General features: G+C 41.8%; 1 protein-coding gene across 1 annotated transcript in view; it reads left to right on the top strand.

Moving 5' to 3' along the window:
- Positions 1 to 19,016, top strand: part of brf1a (BRF1 general transcription factor IIIB subunit a) — a 126,240-nt gene extending 107,224 nt beyond the window's left edge. The window contains exons 17-19 of the mRNA XM_085442575.1: positions 3,321 to 3,372; positions 15,047 to 15,206; positions 17,345 to 19,016. Coding sequence (XP_085298701.1) covers positions 3,321 to 3,372; positions 15,047 to 15,206; positions 17,345 to 17,382 — 250 coding nt within the window. The 3' untranslated portion in view covers positions 17,383 to 19,016. The remainder of the gene's footprint in view (positions 1 to 3,320; positions 3,373 to 15,046; positions 15,207 to 17,344) is intronic.
- The last annotated feature ends 8,097 nt before the right edge of the window (positions 19,017 to 27,113 follow it).

The raw sequence follows: 27,113 nt of genomic DNA, 5'->3' as shown, positions 1-27,113 counted from the left end.
AGTCTTAACGCTGTGGAGATGTTTCAAGTTGACAGCCTCTTGGGGTAACATGGTTTTCTTTATAAATTTCATGGTGGTCTATCAACCACTGACAAGATATTTTAGTCTCAGTCAAAGTGGTGGAAGAGCTGAGAGCGGTATCGGCACTGGAGAGGTTAAAACTGCTGTTTCCACAGCACTTACTCGACTCTTTTAACCTTCATTGACCTCAGTTAAATTGTCTTTATCTGTTCATTCGAGGAGCATTGGTGTTCTCATAGCCCTGTGACTCTAACCTTTGACCCCACTCGCTATCAGTCGCTCTAACTGTTGCAATTACAGGAAGTGGTTTGATGTCAGCCAGAGCACCGATTTAAAATTAGATTTTTTTTCCTATTTACAAAAATATCAAGCTCATGAAAAGGTATTCCATGTGTTATGTAAAGTGTCAAAACACTGACAAACATCCCCAGGGTGTTACCCCGTTAACACCCTGGCTTATTCATTCACTCACTCACAATGGCTTTAAATCAGGGAAACATTTGTCATTGTCTTAGTTTACAAATTTATTACCAAAGGTAAAATGTTCACACCTTTCACTCCTTTTTCTTTTTCCTATCAGTATGCACGGCATATCTTCCAAATGTGATTATGAGCGACTGAGAAACCTGCTGAAAAGAACGACACACTCGTCTTCAAACAGCTGGCACACTAGCTACGAATGCACCACGACTGGCTGCTACGTAGAATTAAACTCCATTATGTAGAACTGTTGCAGCTGATTCAGCTAATTTGTGTTTGGTTTCACTTAGCAGCACAACACAACAAAGGTTAGCTAATTAAGACTGTTTATCTGGAGGAACTACTGCCTTAGTTCTGTGAGGAACAACCTTGGAATAATCAGTCAACAATCCTGAGTCTCAGTTTTTCTTCTTCTTCCCATTCTGATATTTCTGTGCGCTCTTTTCTTCCTTTCTGCTTTTCTCTTTCTGCTATTAGCTGATCTTATTCTTTAATATTGTTTTCCTTTGTTCTCTTAATCCAAGCACCTTCCTTCTCTTCAGGCTTCCCCCGCGTTCCCCCTCCATGCCTCCCCATGCCCTCACCCAATCTTTTTCCTCATTCGCTCCCGTGCTGTTTTGCCCTCTATCCCTTCTTCTTCTTCTCACCCTTTTGCCCCCTTCCACTGCCTGTTGCCTAACGACATCACTTCCTCTCATGGTTCCACCGTCCCTCCCTCTTTCCACAGTGTCCAGGTCAGGGCTCATGGGAGCCAGTCTTGTCTAGCACATATACGGGGCCCTAAATAGTTCTCTCAGCGGGGAGCATTTCGCCGGCCTGGCTGGGATTTTATAATGAGCTTTGAGAAAGGAGGAGGTGGGGGGAATGATGATGTTGGGGGGTGAAGATGCCACATTCACTTTTACCCCTCCTCCCCTTTCCCCCCGGTTAAAGCAGATTAATTAAAAGCTCACTCGCGCTCTGCGTCTTATCAGTGAGATTTGAGCACTTTACTGTAAGCCTCTAGGGAGAGCTCAGCGCCGGGCCGGGTGGGCAGAAAATGGGGGTGGGGAGCCTCGGGAACAATGCTAATTCCAGCCAGTGGGGTGGTGGGACGGCTGCTTAGGAATTACTGCCAGTGGTGCGTTCATTGCTGATTATCTCCGCGACTGTCTAGGAAGAGATTGCACTCACAGAGACAGACAGTCGCTCTGCCTGTCACTCACAGTTTGGGCTCATTTCTCATTCACACCATTTTTTTTTCTTTTCCTTTTTTTTATCGCAGTTGCCTAGAAATGTGAGCTAGTCGCCCTGAAGCCAACAGAGACCAGCTGCACTAAGATAATACAATGCTCTACCTGTGTTGTGTCAAGAGTTAAATGCTGCATCAGCGTCAAGTACAAATAAAATGTGCTTTTTTTTCTGTAAGAGTGGTTGCAAAGAGCCATCCGACATACAGCAATGTTCTGCTGTCCCATCTGTCCAAATGGCAACAATGAGCAGGAACTGGTATCAGCAGGAGCTATTGTCATTACAATTTTTATTAATGATTATATCAGCCATTATTTCATCCCCAGAAGGCTGCTGTGATAGCTCGATTTCCCTTGTTCCTGTTCTGCTTAAATTGACTGTAAAAGTCCTGATTATTTAGTGGAGCACAAAGGAGGTCCTTTATTATTAGTCATGCTAGCAGTGTGCTTTTACATGCTCTCCAGCACATTGGCTTAAACTGTAAAATGTCAACAACAACACCGAATCCCTTCACCACTAGCTTGTACTTGTGGGAAAATGTTACTATACTGGGTATGTTTAGGTAACACCTTGCTAACATGAGCTTACTGAAGATAAACGGGTATGTGAATCTGTTAGCCAATCAGGGACAAAGAGAGAGGACACGAATGCGGTGGAAGAAAGAAACGAAGCTGAGCAGAAGCAGGCAGACGGTGTCCTCGCTGCTGAGGTTAACAGTGAAATGTAATCTGAACTGGCCTCAGAATAGAAGATTTTATTATCTTCTAATGTCTGGAAAAATAATGAATATCTTACTTTCAGGCTTTTAGGGGTTCATAAAATCCGCACATTTAATCCTCTTGTAGACTCACTGGCATTTCAGATTGTGCTTCAGTTTGAGTAATGGAACTCATTTTCTACAGTCGTGCAACTTCAAGGTCATAAAGCCCAGCCGCTGTTAAAAATCAAGGTTAATTTTAAGTATTTTATGTCATTTCAGTGTTTGCTGTTCAGCACTGTTAAAACAAAGGGGAGCCCATTAGTCTGTAACCTTTGTAGGCAATGTGTTTGCTTCACTGTAGGACTGCTGTGCTGTTCAGTTCATTTCAGTTTTATTTATAAAGCACTAAATCGCAACAACAGTCACCTTAAGGCACTTTATATTGTAAGGTAAAGACCTACAGGGACAGTGTTTGTCCAGTACTGATGAATATTGCTGGTTGCACACACAGACTGTGTGAACGAAGTCCAGATGTGTTGGTTGGTTTGGTTGTTGTGGAAGCTGCTGTTTATGGGGTGCCATATAACATCAAATAATCTAGTTACAACACCAAGGAGATAGAGTCAATGATTCCACTTAAGAAGCACGTTTACAACCCAGTTCCAAAAGAAGCTGGGATGCTGTGAAACCGCAAATATCATTAACCCGATTTTATTCACAAAAGAACCTAGAATACATAGAAAATGTTTCATGTTAGCAATGTGTCAAATACAAGCTAGCTCCTCTGCCTCACTATGATTAGTAGGACTTATGTTAAACAGTAATAAAACAAATGAGCTAAAGAAAATAAAGAAGGCTAAGTGTGATGATGTTGCTGTCTGTGTTGCAGGCTACAGCCATTCATCAGCGGACAGCCCAACAAAAAGCTGGCCACGGAGCAGGTAAGCTTCCATTCATCTTCACTGCATCTGCTCTTCCTCTCCGACACTCTTGTGCACTACAACACTCGCTGCCCCGCTTCTCCTAAAATGCACGACACCTCAGTCACCATGTCGATCAGTCGGTTAACTTCTCACGTTTACTTTAACACACTCACTCAGGTTCAGTCTTCCTTTGCTTCACTGTATTTTGACTGTGCTGTGTGAATAAGAGTATTTTCAAGGGGAAGAGCAGCCTTGATATTCCTTACAGTGAAAGTGATAAAGTAACCAGATTGATGGTCCAGTCTTGTCATCACTGCTTTACTTCATAAAAAAAGGCTTTTCCTGTGAAGTCTATGTGAACCAACAGGGAAGCGGGTTAGGCAATAATAAGGCTTGCAACTTAACATTGAGCAATTTTTAACATTTTTTCACAGGGTGGGGGGGGACGACAACCACTGCTGCCAAATGAATACCTCTGAGTTGTACTGCACTGTGGGTGATGCTGCAAATCAGTGAGCAGGAAAGCTTTATAACAAATTGAATTTGTGATGTAGAATGAGAAAGTACCTGGATTTATCCTGCTTCTTTCACATGGTTTGTCATAATTGGTTTCTCAATTGAATTTCCTATTACATATAATGATAAGTGATTATTTATAAATGTGTCACTAACCTCAGTGAAGCAGAAGGTCTGGTCCTTATTTGTGTATTCAAGGTGATCACCATAGCTTGTGAGGGTGAAAAAATCTGGTCATTTAAGTAGCAGAGGGGGTTGTTGATTGGTTTTAACTGCTTTAGTTTTAATGACATTAACAGCAGGTGCACTAGAGGAGCAACGAAGAGACAAACCCGAAACAGGAATGGTTTTAAGGGTGGAGGCCACTGACATTTTCCCTTCCTGATCTTTTCTGACTGTTTTCACTTGTTTTGCATTTGGCTCGAGTCAGTGTCACTGCTGGTAACATTAGACAATACCTGGACCTTACAGAGGTTCCACAGGTAGTCCAACTTCTCCATGACGGCACATTAATAAGTGACATTTTCAGAAGTTTTACTCTGTCTCCCAGAACAGTCTGAAGAGCATGGCTTAGATGCCAGGAGACAGGCAGTTACTCTAGGACAGCTGGACAGGGCCATAGAAGGCCTTTAACCCATCAGCAGCTTGCATCAGCACTGGGAGCTACAAAAGTACCTCTAGCAGGTCACTGGTGTGAGTGTCTCTGACCAAACAATCGGGAACAGACTTCATGAAGGTGGCCTGAGGGCCCAGCGGTACAACCTCTAGTGCAGGGGTCTCCAACTCCAGTCCTCGAGAGATGCTTTTCATTTGATTCAGCTGTGTTGGAGTGGGGGTGCATCTAAAAGCTGTAGGACCGTAGCGCTCAAGGACTGAGTTGGAGACCCCTGCTCTAGTTGGCCCTGTGCTCACTGCTCAGCACCGCGGTGCCTGATTTGCATTTGCCATAGAATACCAGAACTGGCAGGTCTACCATCTGTTCTTTAACAGGTGACAGCAAGTTCACCCTAAACATGTGACAGACATGTGAAGGGGTCTGAAGAAGCCATAGCTAAGGGGGCACATAACCTCTATAAACTAGGCAACAGAACCCTGACTGCCATTAGGTAGTCACCTGACCAATAGAAACGCAACTCAACCCAATAGACATTATGTTTTGCTCCATCCGATGCTGCCAGGTTACCCCTCAGAGTGTCCAGGAGCTCAGTGATGCTCTGGACTCATCATGTCATTAGGAGGATGCCCCGATGTTGTCAGCCATGCATACAAGCATGTGGGAGCCAAGCAGAATATCGAGTACTATATCGTCAAAATGGACTAGCTTGACTAGTTTATTTTGAAATCAGTCCTCTGTGGGTTTATCGTTTTCATTTCCATCAAACGACATGGCGTCCTTGTGTTCCTAACACATTACCCGGTTCATATCAGTATAGATATCTGGTTCTTGTTCTTTTTGGCTTTTGTTTGAGCAGTGCATATTAAGATGCAGATGCACTGTGACACAGAATACGATGTAAATCTGCAGAGAGCCTGAATTAATCAGAGGAGTGATATAAATTAGGCTTCACATAGCCACGCAGTTGTTGTTGGTTGGATACATTTATTGTTGATTTTGGTCTTTTTATGTTTGTTTGACAATAACCAAACTACCATGAACCTTTGACTGTAGCAGACTTATTGTAAGTCTGTGTCAAGCTCTCCTGCTCAGCCAATAAAAGCTGATTGCTGATTTCTGCAGAGCAGGCAGCAATAAATGTGTGAGAGGTGAACCGCTCTGTGTCTTTGTTTGGCCTTGCTATATTACTCCTCCTTCACTCTTTCTTTCTCCCGGGCATTGACTGCTTCTAAAAAAATTTTTTGACAGACTCTTAAAATAAATATAGCCTTAAACTTGAACATAAAAATGTCTTAAACAGCAGCTTCAGGGTTTTTTTTTGTTGGTTTTTTTTATCACACTGCAGTGATACAGTAGGCTTTTGTTGGCCAGTTTCCAATCAGTCCACACAGAAGGAGTTTACTTTCGCTAATGTGTCTTATCTCCTTTACTAAACCTAGTTAGACTTCTTGGCTTTGAACAGTTAGTTTCCAAATGTCCTCGTTCTGACCATTTATAGCTTCATAGCTTTCCATTCAGAAATGGGGCAGTCTCTTCTGCTTTGATTTTTAATTTGATTTAAATTGGACTTCATTTCAGTCGAGGGTAGTGTTACTAGTTTCAAAGTCTTAAATGTAGCTTTCTTGACTTCTTCTTCCTTACTTTTTTCCATATCTCATTTTACACTTCCCTAACAGTCTTTTAATCCCTTGTCATTCTCATTTCTTATATAATTTATTTCTCTCTTTTCACAGCTTTTTCCGTGTTTCTCTTTTTTAACCACTCTGTAGAGAAGCAGCAGGAGTTTGACTTGACATGCAGGGTTTGGGAAGTAAAAATGTCAGTTTTTTTTTTTTTTTAATATAGTTGAGATCAGCTGACTGACAGTCGGACCATTTACAGGATTATGTGGATGAGAAATTCTGTCAGTGGAATCATAAGTATAAAATGTGAGCTCCTCCATTAGAAAATACCTGGTTTTAGAGCAGCGCGTCTCGGCTCCTGGCAGTTCCATCTCCTCACTCCTTGCTGTGGCCTGCGAGTAGCAGAACTGTTGATGATTGGTAATTGCCGAGGAATATCCCGGGTTAGAAGATCCACAGTGTTGTTGGGATTTAACACCAAAGACTGACCCACATCAGAATTTAAGTAGTGAGTTAATGAGCTCATAGGAACTGACTTGGTACTTGTTGGAGAAACCCTTGTTTGCAAGCACAGCGGTAGGAGCTTTCTTGTTGTTGATCACCAGGTTTGCAAACATCTCAGGAGAGATTTTGGTCGTCTCCTCTTTACTGAAACTCTGTCCTTTAAGCTTCTTGGCTGCTGCTAGCCACATCAAAGTTTCAGCTCCCTCCACAGATTATCTACAGTGGGGCAAAAAAGTATTTAGTCAGCCACCGATTGTGCAAGTTCCCCCACCTAAAATGATGACAGAGGTCAGTAATTTGCACCAGAGGTACACTTCAACTGTGAGAGACAGAATGTGAAAAAAAAAATCCATGAATCCACATGGTAGGATTTGTAAAGAACTTATTCGTAAATCAGGGTGGAAAATAAGTATTTGGTCAATAACAAAAATACAACTCAATACTTTGTAACATAACCTTTGTTGGCAATAACAGAGGTCCAACGTTTACTATAGGTCTTTACCAGGTTTGCACACACAGTAGCTGGTATTTTGGCCCATTCTTCCATGCAGATCTTCTCGAGAGCAGTGATGTTTTGGGGCTGTCGCCGAGCAACACGGACTTTCAACTCCCGCCACAGATTTTCTATGGGGTTGAGGTCTGGAGACTGGCTAGGCCACTCCAGGACTTTCAAATGCTTCTTACGGAGCCACTCCTTTGTTGGCCGGGCCGTGTGTTTTGGATCATTGTCATGTTGGAAGACCCAGCCTCGTTTCATCTTCAAAGTTCTCACTGATGGAAGGAGGTTTTGGCTCAAAATCTCATGATACATGGCCCCATTCATTCTGTCCTTAACACGGATCAGTCGTCCTGTCCCCTTGGCAGAAAAACAGCCCCATAGCATGATGTTTCCACCCTCATGCTTCACAGTAGGTATGGTGTTCTTGGGATGCAACTCAGTATTCTTCTTCCTCCAAACACGACGAGTTGAGTTTATACCAAAAAGTTCTACTTTGGTTTCATCTGACCACATGACATTCTCCCAATCCTCTGCTGTATCATCCATGTGCTCTCTGGCAAACTTCAGACGGGCCTGGACATGCACTGGCTTCAGCAGCGGAACACGTCTGGCACTGCGGGATTTGATTCCCTGCCGTTGTAGTGTGTTACTGATGGTGACCTTTGTTACTTTGGTCCCAGCTCTCTGCAGGTCATTCACCAGGTCCCCCCGTGTGGTTCTGGGATCTTTGCTCACCGTTCTCATGATCATTTTGACCCCACGGGATGAGACCTTGCGTGGAGCCCCAGATCGAGGGAGATTATCAGTGGTCTTGTATGTCTTCCATTTTCTGATGATTGCTCCCACAGTTGAATTTTTCACACCAAGCTGCTTGCCTATTGTAGATTCACTCTTCCCAGTCTGGTGCAGGTCTACAATACTTTTCCTGGTGTCCTTCGAAAGCTCTTTGGTCTTGGCCATGGCGGAGTTTGGAGTCTGACTGTTTGAGGCTGTGGACAGGTGTCTTTTATACAGATGATGAGTTCAAACAGGTGCCATTCATACAGGTAACGAGTGGGGGGGACAGAAAAGCTTCTTACAGAAGACGTTACAGGTCTGTGAGAGCCAGAGATTTTCCTTGTTTGAGGTGACCAAATACTTATTTTCCACCCTAATTTACGAATAAATTCTTTACAAATCCTACCATGTGAATTCATGGATTTTTTTTTCACATTCTGTCTCTCACAGTTGAAGTGTATCTCTGGTGCAAATTACTGACCTCTGTCATCATTTTAGGTGGGGGAACTTGCACAATCGGTGGCTGACTAAATACTTTTTTGCCCCACTGTATAGTACCGAGTCTGGAGACATGCTAGGCCACTCCATAACCTTAATGTGCTTCTTTAGCCACTTCTTTTTTGCCTTTGCATTATATTTTGGGTCATCGTCATGCTGGAAGACCCGTCCATGACCCATCTTCAGTGTTCTGGCTGAGGGAAGGTGGCTCTCGTTCAAGACTTTATGGTACGTGGCCCCGCGTCTTGGCCAATCTATGCGGTGCAGCCATCCTGTACACTTAGCAGTGTGTGTTACCAGTGGTGTTCTTAGTGACTGTGGTCCCAACTGCCTTCAGGTCATTAACAAGCTCCAACCGTGTAGTTCTGTGCTGATCCACCACCTTTCTCATGATCATCCTCACATCAAGATCATGCATGGAGCTCCAGAGCGAGGGGGGCTGATGGTCATTTTTATATTTCTTCCATTTCCATGCCGTTCAGGCATCGTGCAGGCCGACGATCTTGTCCCTGACGTCCTTTTGGGATGGAACTGGGATGGATAAACTGTTTCTTTGGACAAGTGTGCTTTATACATGCAACGAGCTGAGATCAGGTACTCCTGATCTCAGCTCGTTGCTCGTTGCATTAATTGATAGATGGTAGTCGTCACATGGTAGTGTCAGAATTCTTCCTGGTATTCACGTATTTCACTCAAAGTCACGCAAATCACTTTGTAACTTTTATGTAATGTGTGTTTTGTATTTTTTAATTTATTTTTTGGTTGATATTCTGTGTCCATTAACATAAAACTACAATCAAAGCTAGAAACTGTTCATTTGTTTGGAAGTGAGCAAACTTATAAATTCAGCAGGGGGTCAAATACTTGTAACTGTATAAAAAGCTCTGTAATATTTTTGGCTGAAAAAAAAGAAACACTATTATTATTTTTGTCCAACTTTTAAGATTATTTAGCAAACATGTTATTGAGATTGATGTTAAATAAAACACTTCTGTTAAGAAACCAGCAGTAAACACAGTCACACATGCTGTTGAGAGAGTGCATGCTGGTTTGTGTCCCATATTTGAAGACTTTATAGAAATAAAGTGAAGTTATTTAATGTGGGGAAAAAAACAACCCAAAAAGCTTTTGAGTGAATTTGTCATATTTGTGGCTCTTGTGGTGTTAATGATGTTAAAAACAACTAAGTTGAGGGGAATTAACGATATCACTGAAACTGTAAGTTGCCGTTAAAACTTGGTGAAAAACATGCCAGCGAATCATCTGCTTTTTAAAATCTCCCAACTTTTCTTTTCCCCCCCAAGTCCTGCAAATCTCTGCCTGCTTTCTCTTTCCTCATCTCTTCCCGTTATTGCCTCACTCTGCTGCTGTCCTCTTTTTTCCCATCGCTCTTCTTTTCATATTTCCTCTCTTTCCTCCACATTCCTTCCAATCCCTTCGTCTCCCCCCTCTCCTCTCCTCCTCACAGCCTTTGTCTCCCTCGCCATGATGTGCTGCTGGCAGCCCTGAATAGAGTAGCTCAGGGAGCTCAGGCTCTGTCAGCTAGGAAGAAAACATTGCCACAAGGGGCTGGGTCAACAAGGCTTGTTACTTAGCAACCCCCCCTCACCTTCCCTTGGGAACTGGAAGCAAACGGCCGTCGCCATTGGCTGCGGCTGCTCATAGCTCGCAGCTCATGTTATGTAATGTTGGCATTTGATTCCAGCAACAGGGCCAGATTGAAAAGCGATGTGTTCTTTGAGCTCTACTTGCCAACCTGTTCTGTTTCTGTTCGTTGCCTTACAGTAACCAATTTCCATCACCCTCTCCAGCGACCCAGCAATTAGTCTGTACAGTTTTTCCTTTTTTTAAAGCCAGTCGAGGGAGGAAATGATCAGTTTACTACAGAGAACTTGAAACTGGCGCAGCTGTTCTTCTCTGCCCTTTCCCCTATTTGTCTACTCATGTTTAGGCTGAGCATCAGGCTGGAGGAGGCAGAAGGCAGCGCAGTTAAGAGATGTGGGGATTTTCAAAGAAGCTTAGAAATCTCAAAAGGGTGATGAGGTCACAGGAGGAAGGGCTTTGAGCTGTGCACAGCCTCGCTGGTGTTGCAGATATAGCCTGCTTATGCAAGCAATAATTTTGGCAAGTGATGGCCGAATGTATTTGAAGTATTCTCAATGAAGCTTTCCGGACAGCGATAAAGTTCATGATGTGCACCAATTTTAGCTCATCCTGCAGAAACACAGCGACCTGCTCCCTCACCCCAGGAAAACACCTTTACTGTGATAAAATTGATGCAGAAAGATGAAAATATGCAAAACCTCTGCTTGATCGGCATGGTTGTGGCTCAGAGCGAGCTGTCTACCAATGAGAAGATCAATGGTTACTTCAGTCTGTGTGTTGAAGTATCGTTGGGCATGATAGTGAACCCCAATTTGATTGGGTGAATGAGACTTGTAGTAAAAAGAGCTTTAAGTGCTCAGTTAGAGTAAATAGGACTATAAAAGTATCCGTCCATTTACCCTTCCTTTACCCATCCACACTAATTCACACATGGATGCTAATAATGCAAACAAATTTAAGTGGTCTATTAAATGTCATTAACCTGGATACTCTCAGTCTAACAAACAATTATAAAGTTTTGATTGTTGAGCGACTGATTGTTTGTAGGATCTTGCTGTGTGATCCGATCCAGCTGATGAGCCACTGTAGCTCAAATTACCAATAACGTTAATGCTGGTAGTGACAGGAAGTCGTCAGAATACAGAGTGGATTGCAGTTTGTTGTATGTGGGGCTGCATAGCTGCAGACCAGGACCAACACATTATTAGGCAGCTGGTCATAATGTTAGGCCTGATCAGTGTAGTGTTACACATTCTCCATGCCATGTGCACTAATGCACCTTTACACAAAAACAAGCATTAATACGAGGTAACTTTTGAACTAAGTATCGTTAAAAGTTTCACATTTTTATAGACCTCAGTCCACTCCACACATGAAGTGATTTCCACTACAAAGTCATGATTGTATCCATTGTCCATGGCTGGACCAAGGAATGTTTTTTTGTTTTGTCCCTTGCATACATGAATTTCTCTAGAATCTCGGAATCTGTTAATGATGAAATCTGCAAATTGATTGTACAATAATAATCTGAAGAATCTGCACATGCAGTTCATCAAGGAGCGGTAAACTCCTGCCCTTCTTTACTTCAGAACAACTGAGCGTGTCTCAAACGCTCTTTTTAAATTCAAGCATGTTACTAATTGGTGGAATTATTCGTAAGATGTTCCATGTTTTCTCCATCTGTTCTCAGCATTGCACAGCTTTTTCCTTCTCTTTCTTTCTTTGTGGTCCCGGCCCAACTTTGAAATGTGTCCATTTTTCTAAAAATAATTAAATAGCTCTGACTAAATGTCTGCAACTTGATTAAATTCAGTTACAGAATTTGCAAGTCATGGAATTAATTTTTAGTTACTTTTTAGAAAGCTTTGCTACTATTTTGGAAACGGGGATGTAGATGTAGTGGCTGGCATTATCCAGAACTCTTATTCCACACTGTGGTTTGTTCCCTTTAACTCTTTTTTTTCCTGCTGTCTTGTGCATGAGTAACTCCAGGCTATCAGATGTCTACATCTTCACACCAATAAAACCTTCTGAGCGCTCGTATTCCCCGGTTGCTTTCTCGCTCCTAACAACCAATTCCCTTGTTAGAGGGCTGAAGCTTAAAGTAAGCTAAAATAGTAGATATTCGACCGCTGGAGAGCTTGCTTTGAACATGCAACATGATATTTGTAGTGGAACATTATCTCTGTGTAATTATGAGCAGCAGTGCTGAATAGTTCACACCAACACAAAGAAACTTCGTGTCTGTCCCTCGTCACAGCTTCCTCTCCTCTCATCCTGACCCATTTAACAGCTCTCACCTCCTAATTAGTCTGGAGCACCGTTTTTATGTCGTTATGTTTTCTTTTTAAGTATTTTTTTATTTCCCCCACATTATGACTGCTGTTCAGCGGCAGCTAATGAGCTGGTGAGGTTAAAGCCAGCTGGTTTCCACTGTGAGGAATAAGAGGAAACAAAAGAGAAGCAGAGAAGGGAAAGGAAGGGATAGCAGAATGTTTTTGCACTGGATTTATTTATTTTTTTAATTTATTGTACAATCATTTGGTATTTATCCAAATCTGAGGATGGAAAAAGCACAAGTCTAAGCCAAGAGAAGAAGCAGTGCATAAAGGAACAATCGGAGAGATGGAAAAAGCGAGAAAGGATGTGGGTAGAATTATTATTATTATTTTAAATGAAGCAAAACAGACGAGATGTGAAATAAAAGAAAGGTGGGAGGAAAGCAAGCAAGGAAGGATGGAGGAGGAAATGAAAATTGAAGGGGGAGAAAGAAGGCAGGAATGAAAGGCCCAGCAGGAACTCCTACAGGTTTTAGCTGAGGAGAAAAGAAATGTCTCTCCGTCACACTGTGGACCCTCCACCTGCCTCTGCTCCAGCTTTATAATTAGCCCTGGCTCAAAGGAAGGCAATAATGTGTAGGTTCCCTTGTAGCTGCAGTTATACAACTGCATGAGTTCCCTCTAAACAACATTTTTTTTATTTTAAAGACATTTGCAGCAAAAAAGCGAGACTTGATTTTAGACGTTGTATTATTGTCTAGCTTATGGCAGGCTGGAAAGCAGAAAAAAATATAATACCCATGCACATCTGGCCTCCCTGGTGCAATAGTCTGTTTGATATCTGTACTTTTCATCACTAAGCAAAATAAATAAAACTCAGATTGGAGTGAAGATGTGATTGTTCAGAATGAGACTGGAGGTACTCCAGTGTTTTCCAAGGGGAAATTTTCTTTGTCTTACAGGGTTGAATATATCGACACGGAGCGTAGTATGTGTACCGGAGTTTAATTTGTTTCTACTACCGTAGGGTCATTTTGACACACTGACATCAGCGACATGAAGCTGTATACCAAACATCTGGACCAAGTCATCACTTAACTTCCAGTGGTTGGTGGCTTATTAGGTATGGATGGACGAAGCAGAGGTTCCCCTGCTGGACCGTGGTCAGCACGTTTTAATATCCAGTTGTGTTTTCTGCTCGTAACTTTTCTTATTTTCCTAAATGCTGCAGCTTTGTTTTCAGTTTGGTTGGTTTTGCTTGAGTTTCATCTGTTTGCAAGTGCTGCTTGTTGAAGCTTGAAAAGCCACCATAAACTGCAGTTCTGCTTATCCAGCTACAACAGGAAGCTTAAAAAGTTGTTTTTTAACTCTTGCCTCATGCACAAAAAGCAAAAATCAATAACAGCCATTCTCCATAAATGCACTGATCAACCATTACCTGCCTAACACTGTGCAGCTCCCTGTCATACCTCTGGGCGTGTCTGCATCCCAGTATAGCAGGACAATGTTGGCAGCAGAATGGCTCCTTTGCATTGAGAGGTGGGGACTTGATCTTGAGCAGGAATGTCAAATTCATTTTACATGACAACAAACTTAGAAGTCCAAAATGTGCCCACTTTCACATTGTTCAAAGACATCCAGTGGGCCATATTGGAACCCTTTTAGGGGCAATTTTGGCCCACAGACCTTAGGTTTGACACCACTATTCTAGAGCATTCCACGAATGCTTTGAAGTAGGATCTGGTGGCTTTTTCCCAGTGTTACTTGGGTTAACCTTGAGTAGTGTTTGTTCTGCTGGAGGAGACTGCTGCTGTCAGGGAGTGCTGAGTGCAGTTTACAGTTTATACATATTTAATCTCTGGTTTGATTTGTTTTCCTTTTTTTGAGTGGGGTTGCTTGATGGGTCATGAAGGCAGACAGCTCTACATTTGTACTGCTGACATTTGTTTCATCATCGATTCCACACCTGGAAAATGGTCCCCTCAGAGTCCTTTCCTTCCACCGAGTCCTTTTTTTTTTTCCCACCTATACCACTTGTTTACTTTCTCCTGCTGCTGCCGTCACGCTGCCTACATTTCCTGCAGTTTCAGGTGGGTTGATTTCTGATCAAAAACAACTCTGTTTTTGTCTCCCAGCGTGCGACTGGAAAGACTCCGCCGGTTCAGAGTCACCTGCAGTTGCCCTCGAGGGGAATTTATCACATCTATGCACAAAACATGTGACAGCTCAACCCAGACAATGTGAAAAGCAGTGAAAAAAAAGAAAGGGCACTCTAATTACATTTTTGTCCCTCATGCTCACCCTTAGCCCTTCACTTTTAATTTCACAGGCTTCTGTTTTTTTATGAACTTTGAAGGGTGTTTTTACCCCGAGGCTCTGATTAATTTCTCATCCTTTCATATGATACCGAGTGCAGTGTAGACTATGCAGATTTAAAAAAAAAAAGAAAGGCAGAATCTAAAATGAGGTAATAACTTGTTGTAAGATAAGGTTGTGGTCGCGCTCCGATGCTGTATTTAGTCATATGTGGAGAAGTGCGGCAAATGAAACCTCTCACCATGGCGCGTACCCTCCACCTGCCCTACAGCTCCACACCTCCACACCATCACAGATACTACGCTGTTTGTTATTTTTTCATTTTAAAGGAAGTGGGGCATACGAGATCAGATCTGGCTTAGATTTCCCGAGGGCGAACTTGTGTCCTGCCGAGGAAAATATTAAAAATACTCAACGATGCATGTCTGCTCACAAGCAACAATATTTCCTGTTTGTACAGATCGGCAGCTCCAACCCCCTGCCGCTGCCCGTTGAAGCCCCTGCCAGCGGGGTGGTGGTGGAGAGCGGGCCAGTTGTGTATGACGACGTCCCCGGTGATGAGGAAGAGGATGAGGAGGACGAGACTTGTGTCAGTGCCTTGGAGATGCTGGGCAGCAATGGTGGGTTTAACCTGTCTGCTATCTTCTGACTGAAATGTGTAGGCTGACTGAGGCTACAGCTTTCTGCATAAACAACCTATTTAATATCCAAAAGTAACAAATCCAACTACATTTTATTTTCATGCACACCTTTCTGGTTGAACAGTTTCATCTTTTGAGCATTAGTATGATTTCATTTGGCTTCTTGATGAAAGCAAATCCATGCTGTACCACATCGCTTTTGTCTAAGTATATGTTTGTTGAGTATGTTAAGGAGCTCAGGTATCTCTGGGTTTTATTCACAAGTGACAGAAGAAGGGAGCCGGAGATTTACAGGCTGTTGCTGGACTTTGAGGTAAAGCGGTGTGAGTGAAAAACCTCGGCGATAGCCTGAGCTGGGTAGTGACAGAATGATGAGATCGTCAATACAAAGGGCAGAAATGAGCTTTCCCCACGGGCCATCGGGGTTCGGCCTTAACAATAGGTGGAGGAGCTTGGTCACTCGAGAGGGTCTCAGAGTAGAGCTGGCACTCCTCTGCATCAAAGCAGGCATTTAAGGTGCTTTGGGCCTCCTGGATGCTTCCTAGAGAAAGTGTTTCAGGCACGTCCAGCCGGGAGGAGACCCCCAGGTGGCTGGAGTAAGGAGGTCTGGTTACCTCACAGGCATGAAATAGTGATTATAATCACATAAAACTATTGTCTGAGTAAATGACTCAGTTACTGTTGTCTCCATTTACTACGTCTGAGTAACTTTTTGCAGCTTTTTAGCTTTAAGTCAACACATCGTCACAATAAAGATGCATGCCTCTAACCACTTTGTGTAGTTTGCTCTGCTGCATCTATGCTAACAATAACTTTCACATTAAAAATGTTTTTGGTTAATTGTTGAGAATAACTTAATGAGAAATCACACTGAACTGATAAAAAGCGAATTAAAGTCAGGAGCCAGGCGGCTCTGTAAACATGGAGGGAAATGATGAAACGCTGATGGAAGTGAGAATTCCTCAGTGCAATTTCTCATCTTAACGTTTGACTCTAGTTGACACTTTGAGTGGCAGACTGCTTTGTCACTTCTCAGTAAGACTAAATGTGTCTGGACTGTGAAACAGTTGGAATCGTTTTTTTCTTTCTTTTAATGAATCTGTCTCTCTGGGTCTTGGCTCTCTTTCTGCTCGGACTCCCGGCACGTTTTAATGAGCCCTCGGTAAGATTACATTTCTTCGCTTTATGTCTCAGGCTGTTAAACTTTAAGGTCTGACTCTGCTGCAGTAAAAAAAGTCCTGAGCTATTTAATTGATTCCTGTAGGGGGGCTCTTTGTTTATTCTTGGCCAGAAGGTCAGGGTCAGCCTTGTCCAGCCTCTGAAGCTGGACGAGGCTGGGGGCTCAACGTGGGGACGTTGAGCCAAATGAATGCACTGAAGATGACACCAGAAACCAAAATGGTTTCGTTCCAGGCTTCAAACATGTTGATTTTTACATTTTGATGTAGAAGTCACTAGAGAATGCCTCCTTTTAGAGCCAGCCTCAAGTGGTCATTAGAGGAACTGCAATTTTTGTTACCAAACTTTTGCTTGATCTTTTACTTCCACTTACCTTTTTACGCTGAAACTTATGTCTCTAATCTGTGTGGGTTGGACAAAAAATGAGGTTGCAACCTCAGTGTTAAAGTTCAAACTGTCATAAAAGTTGTATTTTTGCCAGAGCAGTGTTGCCGGATCACACTGGAAGAGTAGCATTAGCAGTAGAAGAAATTAAAACTTGGCTGTTCGCAGAGTTTTGGCACACACCAGGAAGTCTTTATGGATGAGCATGCATCTCGGAGGCTGCTGCAGAAGTTCAATCATTTCATTCTGACTAGAGATACCACCAGCTGACTGCAGTTTCCCAGAGATCTGAGAACATTTTATTTACTTGCATCTCAGAAATCCATTTTGGCTCCAGGCCATTAGGATAAGAAAGGAAGGGAAGGATTCCCTGTTGTTATGCAAAATATACAGTCCAAATAAAGTTCCTTTATACGTCTTCATTAAAATCTTACCAACTTGTCTCCACTGACACATTTTATGTGATTTTCAGAGTGCGTACCGCAGATTTCAACACCAAGTCATCATTCTTCATTCAGTGTATCTAAACCCTCTATTTCTCCCCCACCCTCCAGATTACGGCTGTGACGGAGATTACGACGATGGATTCTAGCGGCAGTCCCTCTCGGTTGCTATCCTCAACTAGTGTGGACAGTTTTGAATTCCCAAAAGAATCAAATGTTTACTACGGGACACTAAGTGGCTGCAGCTACAGATGGTGGAAGCTGTAATGGCGAGCTGAATGGGAAATTCCCATCAGGAATAAATGTGTGCGAATAAATAATAATTAAGCTCCTCATTCCATTTGGTGTCCCAGCTGGACTGACCTGGGAAGACATACTTACTGAATGCTACCAGAGATGGTTAGGTGGAAGTGAGTGGTGCATATGTATTTATCAGTGCAGGACACTGGCAGACTGTAGTGCTCACACTGCGCAATCAAGGGTTGTGCTTCCAGTAAGAACTGGCTTAGATATTTGGGCTAAAGCAGAGGACCTGCAGCAACTTGTAAATGAATCAAATGAATCAATGAAGTCAAAAGGTTCTTCTGATTTGTAAGCTGGTAGACACTTGCCAGCACTTGCTTGCTTGTTTTGCCTGACAGTGAAACTGGACGTCCTTGACTTCAGTCAGTTCGGCTGATAGTACAGTGAACAGATTCGTGGATACATTAACTGCAGTAGAAGGACAGCTAGTCTACGCTTGAATGCATTGTAAAGACCAGTCAGAGCATTAAACCACTAACTTCCAGGGCCTACCAAAACCACTCTACCTGTCAGGATATGGGCATCAAACCTCTGAGTTAATCTTGAGGTGTTTGGTGGTAACTTTAAATGCTGCTGGAACAACAGTCGTGAATGTAGACCTGTTATAAAAAGTTGTAACTACTTTACCTAAACTGAGCCCAGTTTGAAAAGTGTGTTTCTCCTGACCTGCAAATACCAAAGCAGCGGTGATGTTGAATGGATGAATGTTCACAAATGAGTCCCTCAGATGTTACAACACAGCAAAAATAAACGGATCACTGCATAACCTAGTCTGCTTAAAGCTACACTTTGAATTCTTAACACTTGACCGCGCGTCACTTCCTCTCAACTATAGCATCCTTGGAAAAACAAGCAGGTAGCGTGAGATCAATCATCAGTATTTGCCAAGCTAACATCGGTTTTCTGAATGCCTTATCGATTTAGCAGACAGACGCGTGCTGTCTGCTTAAACCCAGTATTACATACACGTTGCCTTCAATATGTTTGAGCTAGGTTATGGGTTATGTGCGAGTAAGGATGTCATTTTAATTTAAAATGGAGTTGGTTAAAGGAATACAATATTTGGATTTGTTTTGATTTTGCTGTCGATTTGGTTTGTACTTGTCTTAATTATTTATTGATTTATTTGGTTATCTATAATTAACACATGAGATGGTATCATCTGATTTTCCTTGTATTCCTTATTCCTGTTGCAGACTACAGAGGTATTTCTGCAAGATTATATTTTCCAAATGAATAAGGGAGTTCAGCCAGAGTGACGTCTGTTTTTTTTGGGTTTTTTTTTTAATGAATTTTGTGTTGAAATGATGAGTGAAGCAGACTGTGGCCTTTTCACTGTATCCACATAACAGTATTTAATGATGCATCCTGGTTCACCCTGACTGATTGCTGCTGCTGCTGAGTCTTCATGTTACATCTGCCTAATGTTGTGTACCTTTACTGCTGCAGTAAAAATGCACTAAATGGATCCAAAAATGTTTTTTGTTTTGTTTTTTTGTCTGGTTTTTGAGAAATGTCAAGTGACGATGTAAATGCTTTCTCCACATCGCATCTGCTGTTTCTGTCCTGAGATGTTCTTTGAGTCCACTGTGTTCCCTCCATAATACAGTCATTATTTTTGTCATTTTGCCTTTCTACACTACAATGGATTTGTCTTTCAGCCTTTTAAATTAAAGGAATGAACAAAATATTTCACTAACCACTTAAAATTAGAGCTGGTTTTCACAGGCTCAAACGTATCTGGACTAATGTTTGATGAACACGTTCATGGAAAAATGTGTTTGTAATTTTGTCATTATTTCATGACAAACTTAGGAAATAAAACTCTATGGTATAATCCAAAAATTTGCGTTGAAATTAATAAATGTTTGTGAGAACATATGCATACAGTACAGTTGAAGTGAAGCAAATGTTTTGAATGTCCACAAAACACGGCTTACCTCAAGATGCAAAAATCTGATCTCCAGAAAGATAAGACTGCTAGAAAATACATTTTAAAAGAGTCTTGTGCAATGATGGAACAAGCTTCTTTGGACAGATGAAATCAAAATGAACTTGCACCAACGTGTGATGAAGGAGTAGTTCATGATCCACAGTACACCACATCATCTGCCAAACATAGAATAACTGTGATCTGCGTGCTTTCATTTCCAGTATTTATTGATGCTATGAATAAAGTGATCTCTAAACTTCAGAAACAGTGAGAGCTTCATTGTTCAAATGAATGACCCAAAACATACAGCATGCATGCCTTTAACTCACTGCAGTCAAACCTGAAGGCAGACAGATCCACAAAGAGCAACAACTAAAGGTGGCTGGAGTAAAAACCCAGGTCGTGTTCAGACCTGAAAACAGTATAAAGTTTCTATCTTAATGACATGTTTGTATAACATTGTGCAACAGCATGCAGCAGACATGCTGTTGAGGTGTTTTTCTGTTGGATAACGTCTGAAACACCCACCAACCCGCAGCAACCTCAAAAACACAGCTGTGCATACAGGGGATTATTGCTTGAGGAACTTAATGGTGGTAAACAGCCCTGTTTTGCTACCTTTGGGTGACCTGGTGACTTTCAAAAGTTCCAGACTACAACAAAAAATTAATTGTTAACGAACAGATGACCATATGCCTGGCATTACTGTCTGTTGGTGTTTGAGGAGCCTTGCTAACATGCAGTTGTGGTCACATGTTTAAATACACTCATCGTGAGAATTTGGGGATTCTTATGATTCCTTTTTTCCAGCATTTATCTTTAATGACTTTAAATAACAAGAATTGTTTCAGCTTTCTGTAATCTACACAGGGTCACTTGCACTTTGGCCGGGCACCTTCTGTTACCATCAATATTTGACCACTCTTCTTACCAGAATTGGTAGATTTGTATTGGTTGTTTAGTCCACATCATTTCAAAGTACGGTTGACGTCAGGGCTTTGGGAAGGCCATTTCTTAAGCATTCCAAAACCAGCTTTGATATGCGTTCAGGATCACTGGATCCTGTTGGAACACTTGTGTCCAAGTTTCATTCATCTAGTTGTTGATTTAAGGTGAAGTTGAAGCATCGGAATCAGTCGGGACAGTTTTCTTAGGTTTGAAATCTTCACCTTTCCTGGAAACACTCCTTGTCATTGTGGCTAAAAGCTCAATCTTTCACTTGACTGATAATAAAACTTCATTAGCCTCTTATGTAAGGGTGATGGTTTAGGTCTTCTTCCAGACCTTTGCAAAGTTGTAACTTCTACTTATGTACAGTTGTTTAAACTGATGATTCTGGAATCTGCATTCTCCAGAAATGGCTAAAGAAACTTTACCAACTTGTGTAAATCTATAGTTTTCTTTCTTGGATCTTCACTGAGTTGGACTTTCTCATTGTTCCATGTATTGGGAAGTCCAATGATCGCTGTCAAGCAAATCCTTCTGTTTTTTTTGGCCTGTCCCGTTTGGTTCTTTAGCCGTCAGACTTTATGTCCGAAGGCCAGCAAAGATACCCGACGGATTTACTTTAACAAGTGGATCATCACAACCTTGCTGTATTGGTCCATTTGATCAACCTTATTATTTATTTTATTTTTTATTTATTGTTACAGACGGAACAGACATGGCCGGGGGATAGGAAAGGGAGAAAGAAAGATAAAAGAAAAGAAAAAATAGAGGGACAGTGAAAAAGGACACTTAAAAGAAAAACAAATCTCCCAGATCACCTGTTGAGAGAAAAAAGAGCAAAATAATAAACACAGCACCATCGCATTAATCTAGTAAATAACAGTAAATACTAAATATTGAATGTTGTTGTGGAGCACGCAGGACCGACAGCGCACAATGTGCTTTGAGGTAGCAAATCCTTTTAATGCCACAACAAGAAGCTAGCAGCTGTAGTCAATTGTTAGGTGTTACAGTAACACACTTCTTTACTCAGGCTGCAATACCATCGCACACTGGACTTGGTACAAGCTCTTTGCACATCATATTCTACCTATAATTTTCCCCCATACATTGAGTACTGTATTGTTCTAAATCAGGAGCGGGGGAACTCTCTCGGCCTTGAGGGCCGGTGTCCTGCAGGTTTTAGATGTGTCCTTGATCTAACACAGCTGATTTAAATGGTTAAATTACTTCCTCAGCATGTCTTGAAGTTCTCCAGAGGCCTGGGTGTGTTGGCCCAGGGTAATCTAAAGCCTGCAGGACACTGGCCCTTGAGGACTGGAGTTCCCCACCCCTGGTCTAAATACAAGTGAAGGCTGTCTTATCATCATTAACTAGCGACTTCAGATATGTTTGTTTGAAGGCTTAATGTTGTTAGGCTAGCAACTATTTTCATGTCCATTTATTGCGATTCTTTCAGATTAGTCAACCTTTAACACGCTTCCTTAGCCCAGTTTAATCTGGAAGTGTTTCTGAGGCCTTCTGTAAGCTTTTTTTGTTGCTGCTGTTTTTGCTGCTATGTAGGAAATAAATTCAGGACAAGTGAAAACAACTTTGTGGCTTCTTCTGGCATCTTTAGCTCTGAAATGAAGCAGGGAGAACATCCAGATAAATCAAATCAAACAGACCAAAAATTACAGCTGTCACAGAAAATGAGCTGAAAAAGACGAGCCTGATAGTGCTGTCAGAGAAAATCACTCGGGGGAGAGAAATGAACATGAGCGCAACACCCACTGAGAAAGTGAAGTCAAAATTAAAGTGGCCCAACGCTGTTAAGCTGTCAAATGGCTATGGAAGGAAGAGAGAAGGTTCTACGGCAAGCTTTGCACAATGTTAACAAAGCGTCACTACAACACGGCTGCCTTTGTACTCCACTTGGTAGGAACTTTAGAGATAAACAGAACCTACAGCGTTATTTTAAACGTGCTCGTTTGCTTCTGTTGTCTTGGAACGAATTTGACTTGGACTCCTCTTGTTGACTTGCAGTGAACTGGGATTTTACTCAGAGTGACGTTAGTTCAAATGATCATGATTGACTTTGACTCTTGACAAACAACTTGAGGCTTGATTGCTTAACCATGAGCATCATGCAGGCACAGCCTCACTGTGTTGAGCTATTGTTAAGGCTTATATGTCTATGTGTATATGTTATATGATTTTGTTGAGTGAATGTTATTCTTTTATTTACTCAGCGCTGTGGCCTTTGTGTATTTTTTATATACTTCTCTTCTTTTGCACTGAGCATTTGTTTTAAATCCCTTGGTCGTTATGAACTTTTTCAGTCTTTGTTTCACTATTTCTATGTGGAATTGAACTCAGCTTGAACTTTTATAACAGACGCCTGCATTAGATCAGGCGCAATCCAGCATCAAGACAGCTTTTCATTAGATAAGGAGGTTCACTGGTACTGCTGGATCACTTGAAGTCTATGGATTCTTGCAGTTTTCTGAAGGCATTGTTGTTGCCTGAGACATTGAGTAACCTATCTCTTGGTGCGTGTGAAGATATTCTATGGAAAGATGAGTCACTCATCAGAGTGGGAGGAAATCTGAAACAGAGGCGGCACTTTACAATCAGATGATGTATGCTGAAGCCTCTACACACCACGCTGTTTCCTTTTGAGGCAAACATTTCTTTGCCTTACAAAGCTGTGAGTGTTATGCGGCTTTATGGGATTCATGCTTTTGTTGTAGACCCATTTATGGTATTTTTTGCAACTATTGTTTCTTTTAAGTCGATGTGCATGCAGAAATATGAGCTGACCCAGGGAAAATAAAGAAAAACTGCCTGATGTAGTCACCAAACTCTATGCATAAGATATTTAAAATCATGATCATGTTTTGGGGCAGAACAAACCAACAACTTGGTGCTCAAAGTCAAAACTAACAATCAACATATTGACTTAATAAGATAAATGTCAATTACATGAACTGCATAAGACTGTAAGGAAATGAGTGGATAATGTGTTAGCCATGGGACTGACTGGTGACGGGTCACTTCTCTCCCTCTGGGAGCTGGGATAGGCTGCTATAGGGCGGGAGGCGGGGTACACCCTGTACAGGGCTTTATTTTGTGCTTCCTTGAAGAGGTTTTGGATAAATTGTTGGAAACTTAACTACCTTAAGGAGTTGTCTTCGCCACTGTCCTTTGCTGTCGACTCAGCTGCTCTCCGTGTGGAAAAGGGAGGAGTTTCATACACAGAGTGTAGGACATGGCCAAACTGAGAGCAGAGGAAAGGACCATAAAACAACCGGCCGTGGCTACGTCATGTTCAGTCTCCAGAATGGCTGGCAGAGCTGATCCCGTGTCCGTCCCATCACCACCAACTGTCCGCCCGTCCCCGAGCCGGGTTCTGCTGGAGGTTTCTTCCTGTTAAAAGGAAGTTTTTTCTTCCCACTGTGGCCAAGTGCTGGCTCAAAGAGGTTCATCTGACAGTTGGCATTTTCTCTCTTTACTTTACAACATAAACTGCCACGAGGTGACTACTGTTGTAATTTGGCTCTATATAAATAAAACTCAATGGAATTGAATCTTAATGCGATTTCTTCAGTAATTAAGTTTTTAAACAGATATTGTTAGTTTGAAAACGGGCATGTTTCTCAGTTTAAATAACAGATCATATCTGGGAAACCTTAAAACATTAGGAACCTTCATATTTCAGAGCTGGCAAGTTAATTTCCAAAACGAAATGAATAAGATGAGATCTCATGAAAGTTTAATAACCCACAAGGAGAAAATCAGGTTAAGAAACCCCCCCCCCCCCCAAGGACTTCTTGATATACCTCACAGTGTACCATCATTTGTTTTAATTTCGTGCGACTGGCCTCGGCTGTAACCTTCTTTAAAACGATGAAGCCGCATAAACGAGGATCACTGACTGAAGCTTGTCTTTTAATATTTCCTGACCTTTAATTATCCTCAGTTAAATGTCGCTCTGTAAAAGTTAGTGGTTAATGACCTTGTTTTAAAACTAACAAAGAAAAAAAAACATCCAGAGATTCAATTTTCTACGCCCAGTTAATTTGGAGTGCATCTAAATGAGTCCTATTAACAGATTATTATACGGCGTGAAAATGTCACAAGTAAGCCCTGAGCCGTCTTGGGGAATTACCATCCTGTCGATACTCACCAACATCTGAAGCTAAGTTGAAACAGAAGGGCGCCGCAGGCCTTTTGGAGCAGAAACATTTGACAAAACTATTAAATTACACTCTATGTGACCCTCCACCAGTGTCCCTTTTCAGGTCGACTTTTCTCCTAAGACGCTCTGGAAAATAATTTCATGCTTTATGATGCTATGTAATTGTGCTGTCAGGTCAGCTTTCTAAGGCCCCCCTCTTGGTTTTCCACCCACTCCCTCTTGCCTGCTTGTTCTCTCCCCAAGGGCCGACTGTACCTACACAGCTTTTCAGTATTTGCCAGCTCCCCCCTCTGCACTTAAAAGTTTTACTGAAACTTAATCTTCCTCCGACACCAAACTTTTGCTCTAACCTTTACGCCGCAGCTGAGTGAGGGAGGTAGGAGGAATAAGAATAAAGCGTGCTGCTTTTGCAGTGTCTGCGACCTTTTTCACCTTTTCCGCAGCGAGCGAGCGAATGGGAAAAGGATTCCTTCTGCCAGTGAAAACTGTCCCTTGTGTGAGCTGATTAAACAGATTTATTTATTTATTTATTGTAATTCTCGTGAGCAAAATTCTCTGTAAGCGTGACTTGAGGAAAAACTCGGGATTTAAAAAAAAAGAGAAGCTCGTCTTTCCTTCCCTAAACTTCCTCTCTGCTCTTCCCGTTTCCGTCAGTACAAAGAAAGAAGCACAAGCAGTTTTTTTCCTTAGCTGCTTTTTCCGGTGTCTCACTTTCCTTTCTCACTACTCTCTCATCTTCACCTTAATCTCACACTCTCTTTGTCTAAACAACTTCCATCCCTTTTCCTTCTTCTCCTTTTCCCAGCACCTCTCCTTCTTTTTGTCTGACCTACTTCTCGTCTTTCCTTCTTTTCTCTCCTGTTTCCTGTATTCCAATCTTATCTGATCTCTCTCCTCAAAGGATGAGTCTTGTTTTTTTTTCTAAACTTGGTGTATTTCCTAATAATGTGTCTTGCAGATTTCTTTACACTCTCCTCCTCTGTTGTAGAAATTCAAGAAAATGAGGTTGTTGATATCAGAGGAATGATCACATTCTTTCTCTGACTTTCGTTTCGTACGACGTTTTGTTTTCCAAAATCATTTTAAATGTCTGTGGTGTTTACATTTGCCTAACAAGGGAAAAAATGTGTGGCGCTACCTGCTGTGGTGACCCCATGTTTATGTTTTTGCAAAGCTGAATGGAAGATGCGCCTTTGAAACTCCGCCAAGCAGTTTGTTCGTCATTCTATCTCTAAACACGATAGCAAAAAGGTTTGAATGAATTCTGATCACATTTTTTAGGAGTATAGATTGTGGTCATGTCAACAATCCATTATTCAGCCATTGTTATGTCTATCAAGGACTTCAATTCAATGATTTATTGGTCAAAATTAACAAAAAAAACCTTATAACTTAGAAACTATGATTCTTACAAGTGTGTGCTGTATTGTCAACATATAGAAAGTACCATATTAAAGATCATGTCACATTTGACCTTTGACCTCTTCTTCAAAGTAAATAGATCTGAAGGTCAAAATATCAAAGTTTAACATATTTATTACATTTAAACATTTAAATGAATTTTCCTACACAGTGACATAAATGCTAATACTCAAACTCAAAGTCATGGCAAATATATTAAAATGGGTTTCAACAGGGCAAACAACAAAAACCTGCACTTTGCACTTTTTTTTAACTACAAACTTCTTAAAGTACATTTAAAAAGACCAAAAACAGCAAAATGAATATATACAAAACACAACATGATTCCCTTAAAATAAAAAACCTGCCTTAGTGGAAGTTTGCACACTTGGAGCGCTCCTTGTTTTACTTGATCCCTTCAAACTGCTATGTTAAATATTAAACACATTTAAAGGGAAATGCTCTGAGCTAAAATGAACTTGACTTGACCTTGAAGGCCGCGCACACACCAGCAAACGCTCATAACATGTGAGCAAACCCAAGCATGCTGGCAAGCCAGGAATATGCTGTCTGGAGGCAGTCATATCAGCTCTCCATTTTCTTTCTTACACCCCCTGACACTGTGTCCTCAGGACTGCACATCTTGCATTCATAACAATGGAATATTAAGGGGGGGGCGGTACGAGGTAGAAACAGCTCATTAGCTTGTTCAGCAACGGGACAGTAAGTTCACACAGTTTATTCATAAGACAAATATCTTCCATCTACTACTGTCTCATAAAAGCCTTCTAACCATTCGTCTTTTGTGGAGCAGTTTATGCCCCTGACAGAGGTGGTTAAATAAAAGTTGATGGTGCAATAGAGCGAGTGCACTGGGATAGCTCTTTTAGTCTGGGACGCTGTGTTCCCACAGTGGTCGGCCTTCACAAGTGAATCCACAGATGGCAGCGATTCCAGTCGGTTCTTTGAGCCACAGACCTGTGACACGCAGGGCTGACCAGCTCTCTAATATTACTCCCTCCTCTATTCCCTGCCCTATCATCCCTCTATAATTTGCTTTCCTATTTAGTATTCAGTGCTTCCCTTCTTTCCATTATTTTAACTGACATCGGTCC

Source organism: Copadichromis virginalis, linkage group LG19, assembly GCF_057382275.1.
Source record: "Copadichromis virginalis isolate Kocher_CV1m ecotype Utaka linkage group LG19, C_Virginalis_male_GT1.1, whole genome shotgun sequence".
Taxonomy (NCBI): domain Eukaryota; kingdom Metazoa; phylum Chordata; class Actinopteri; order Cichliformes; family Cichlidae; genus Copadichromis; species Copadichromis virginalis.
This window is presented reverse-complemented; position numbering and strand designations above follow the sequence as displayed.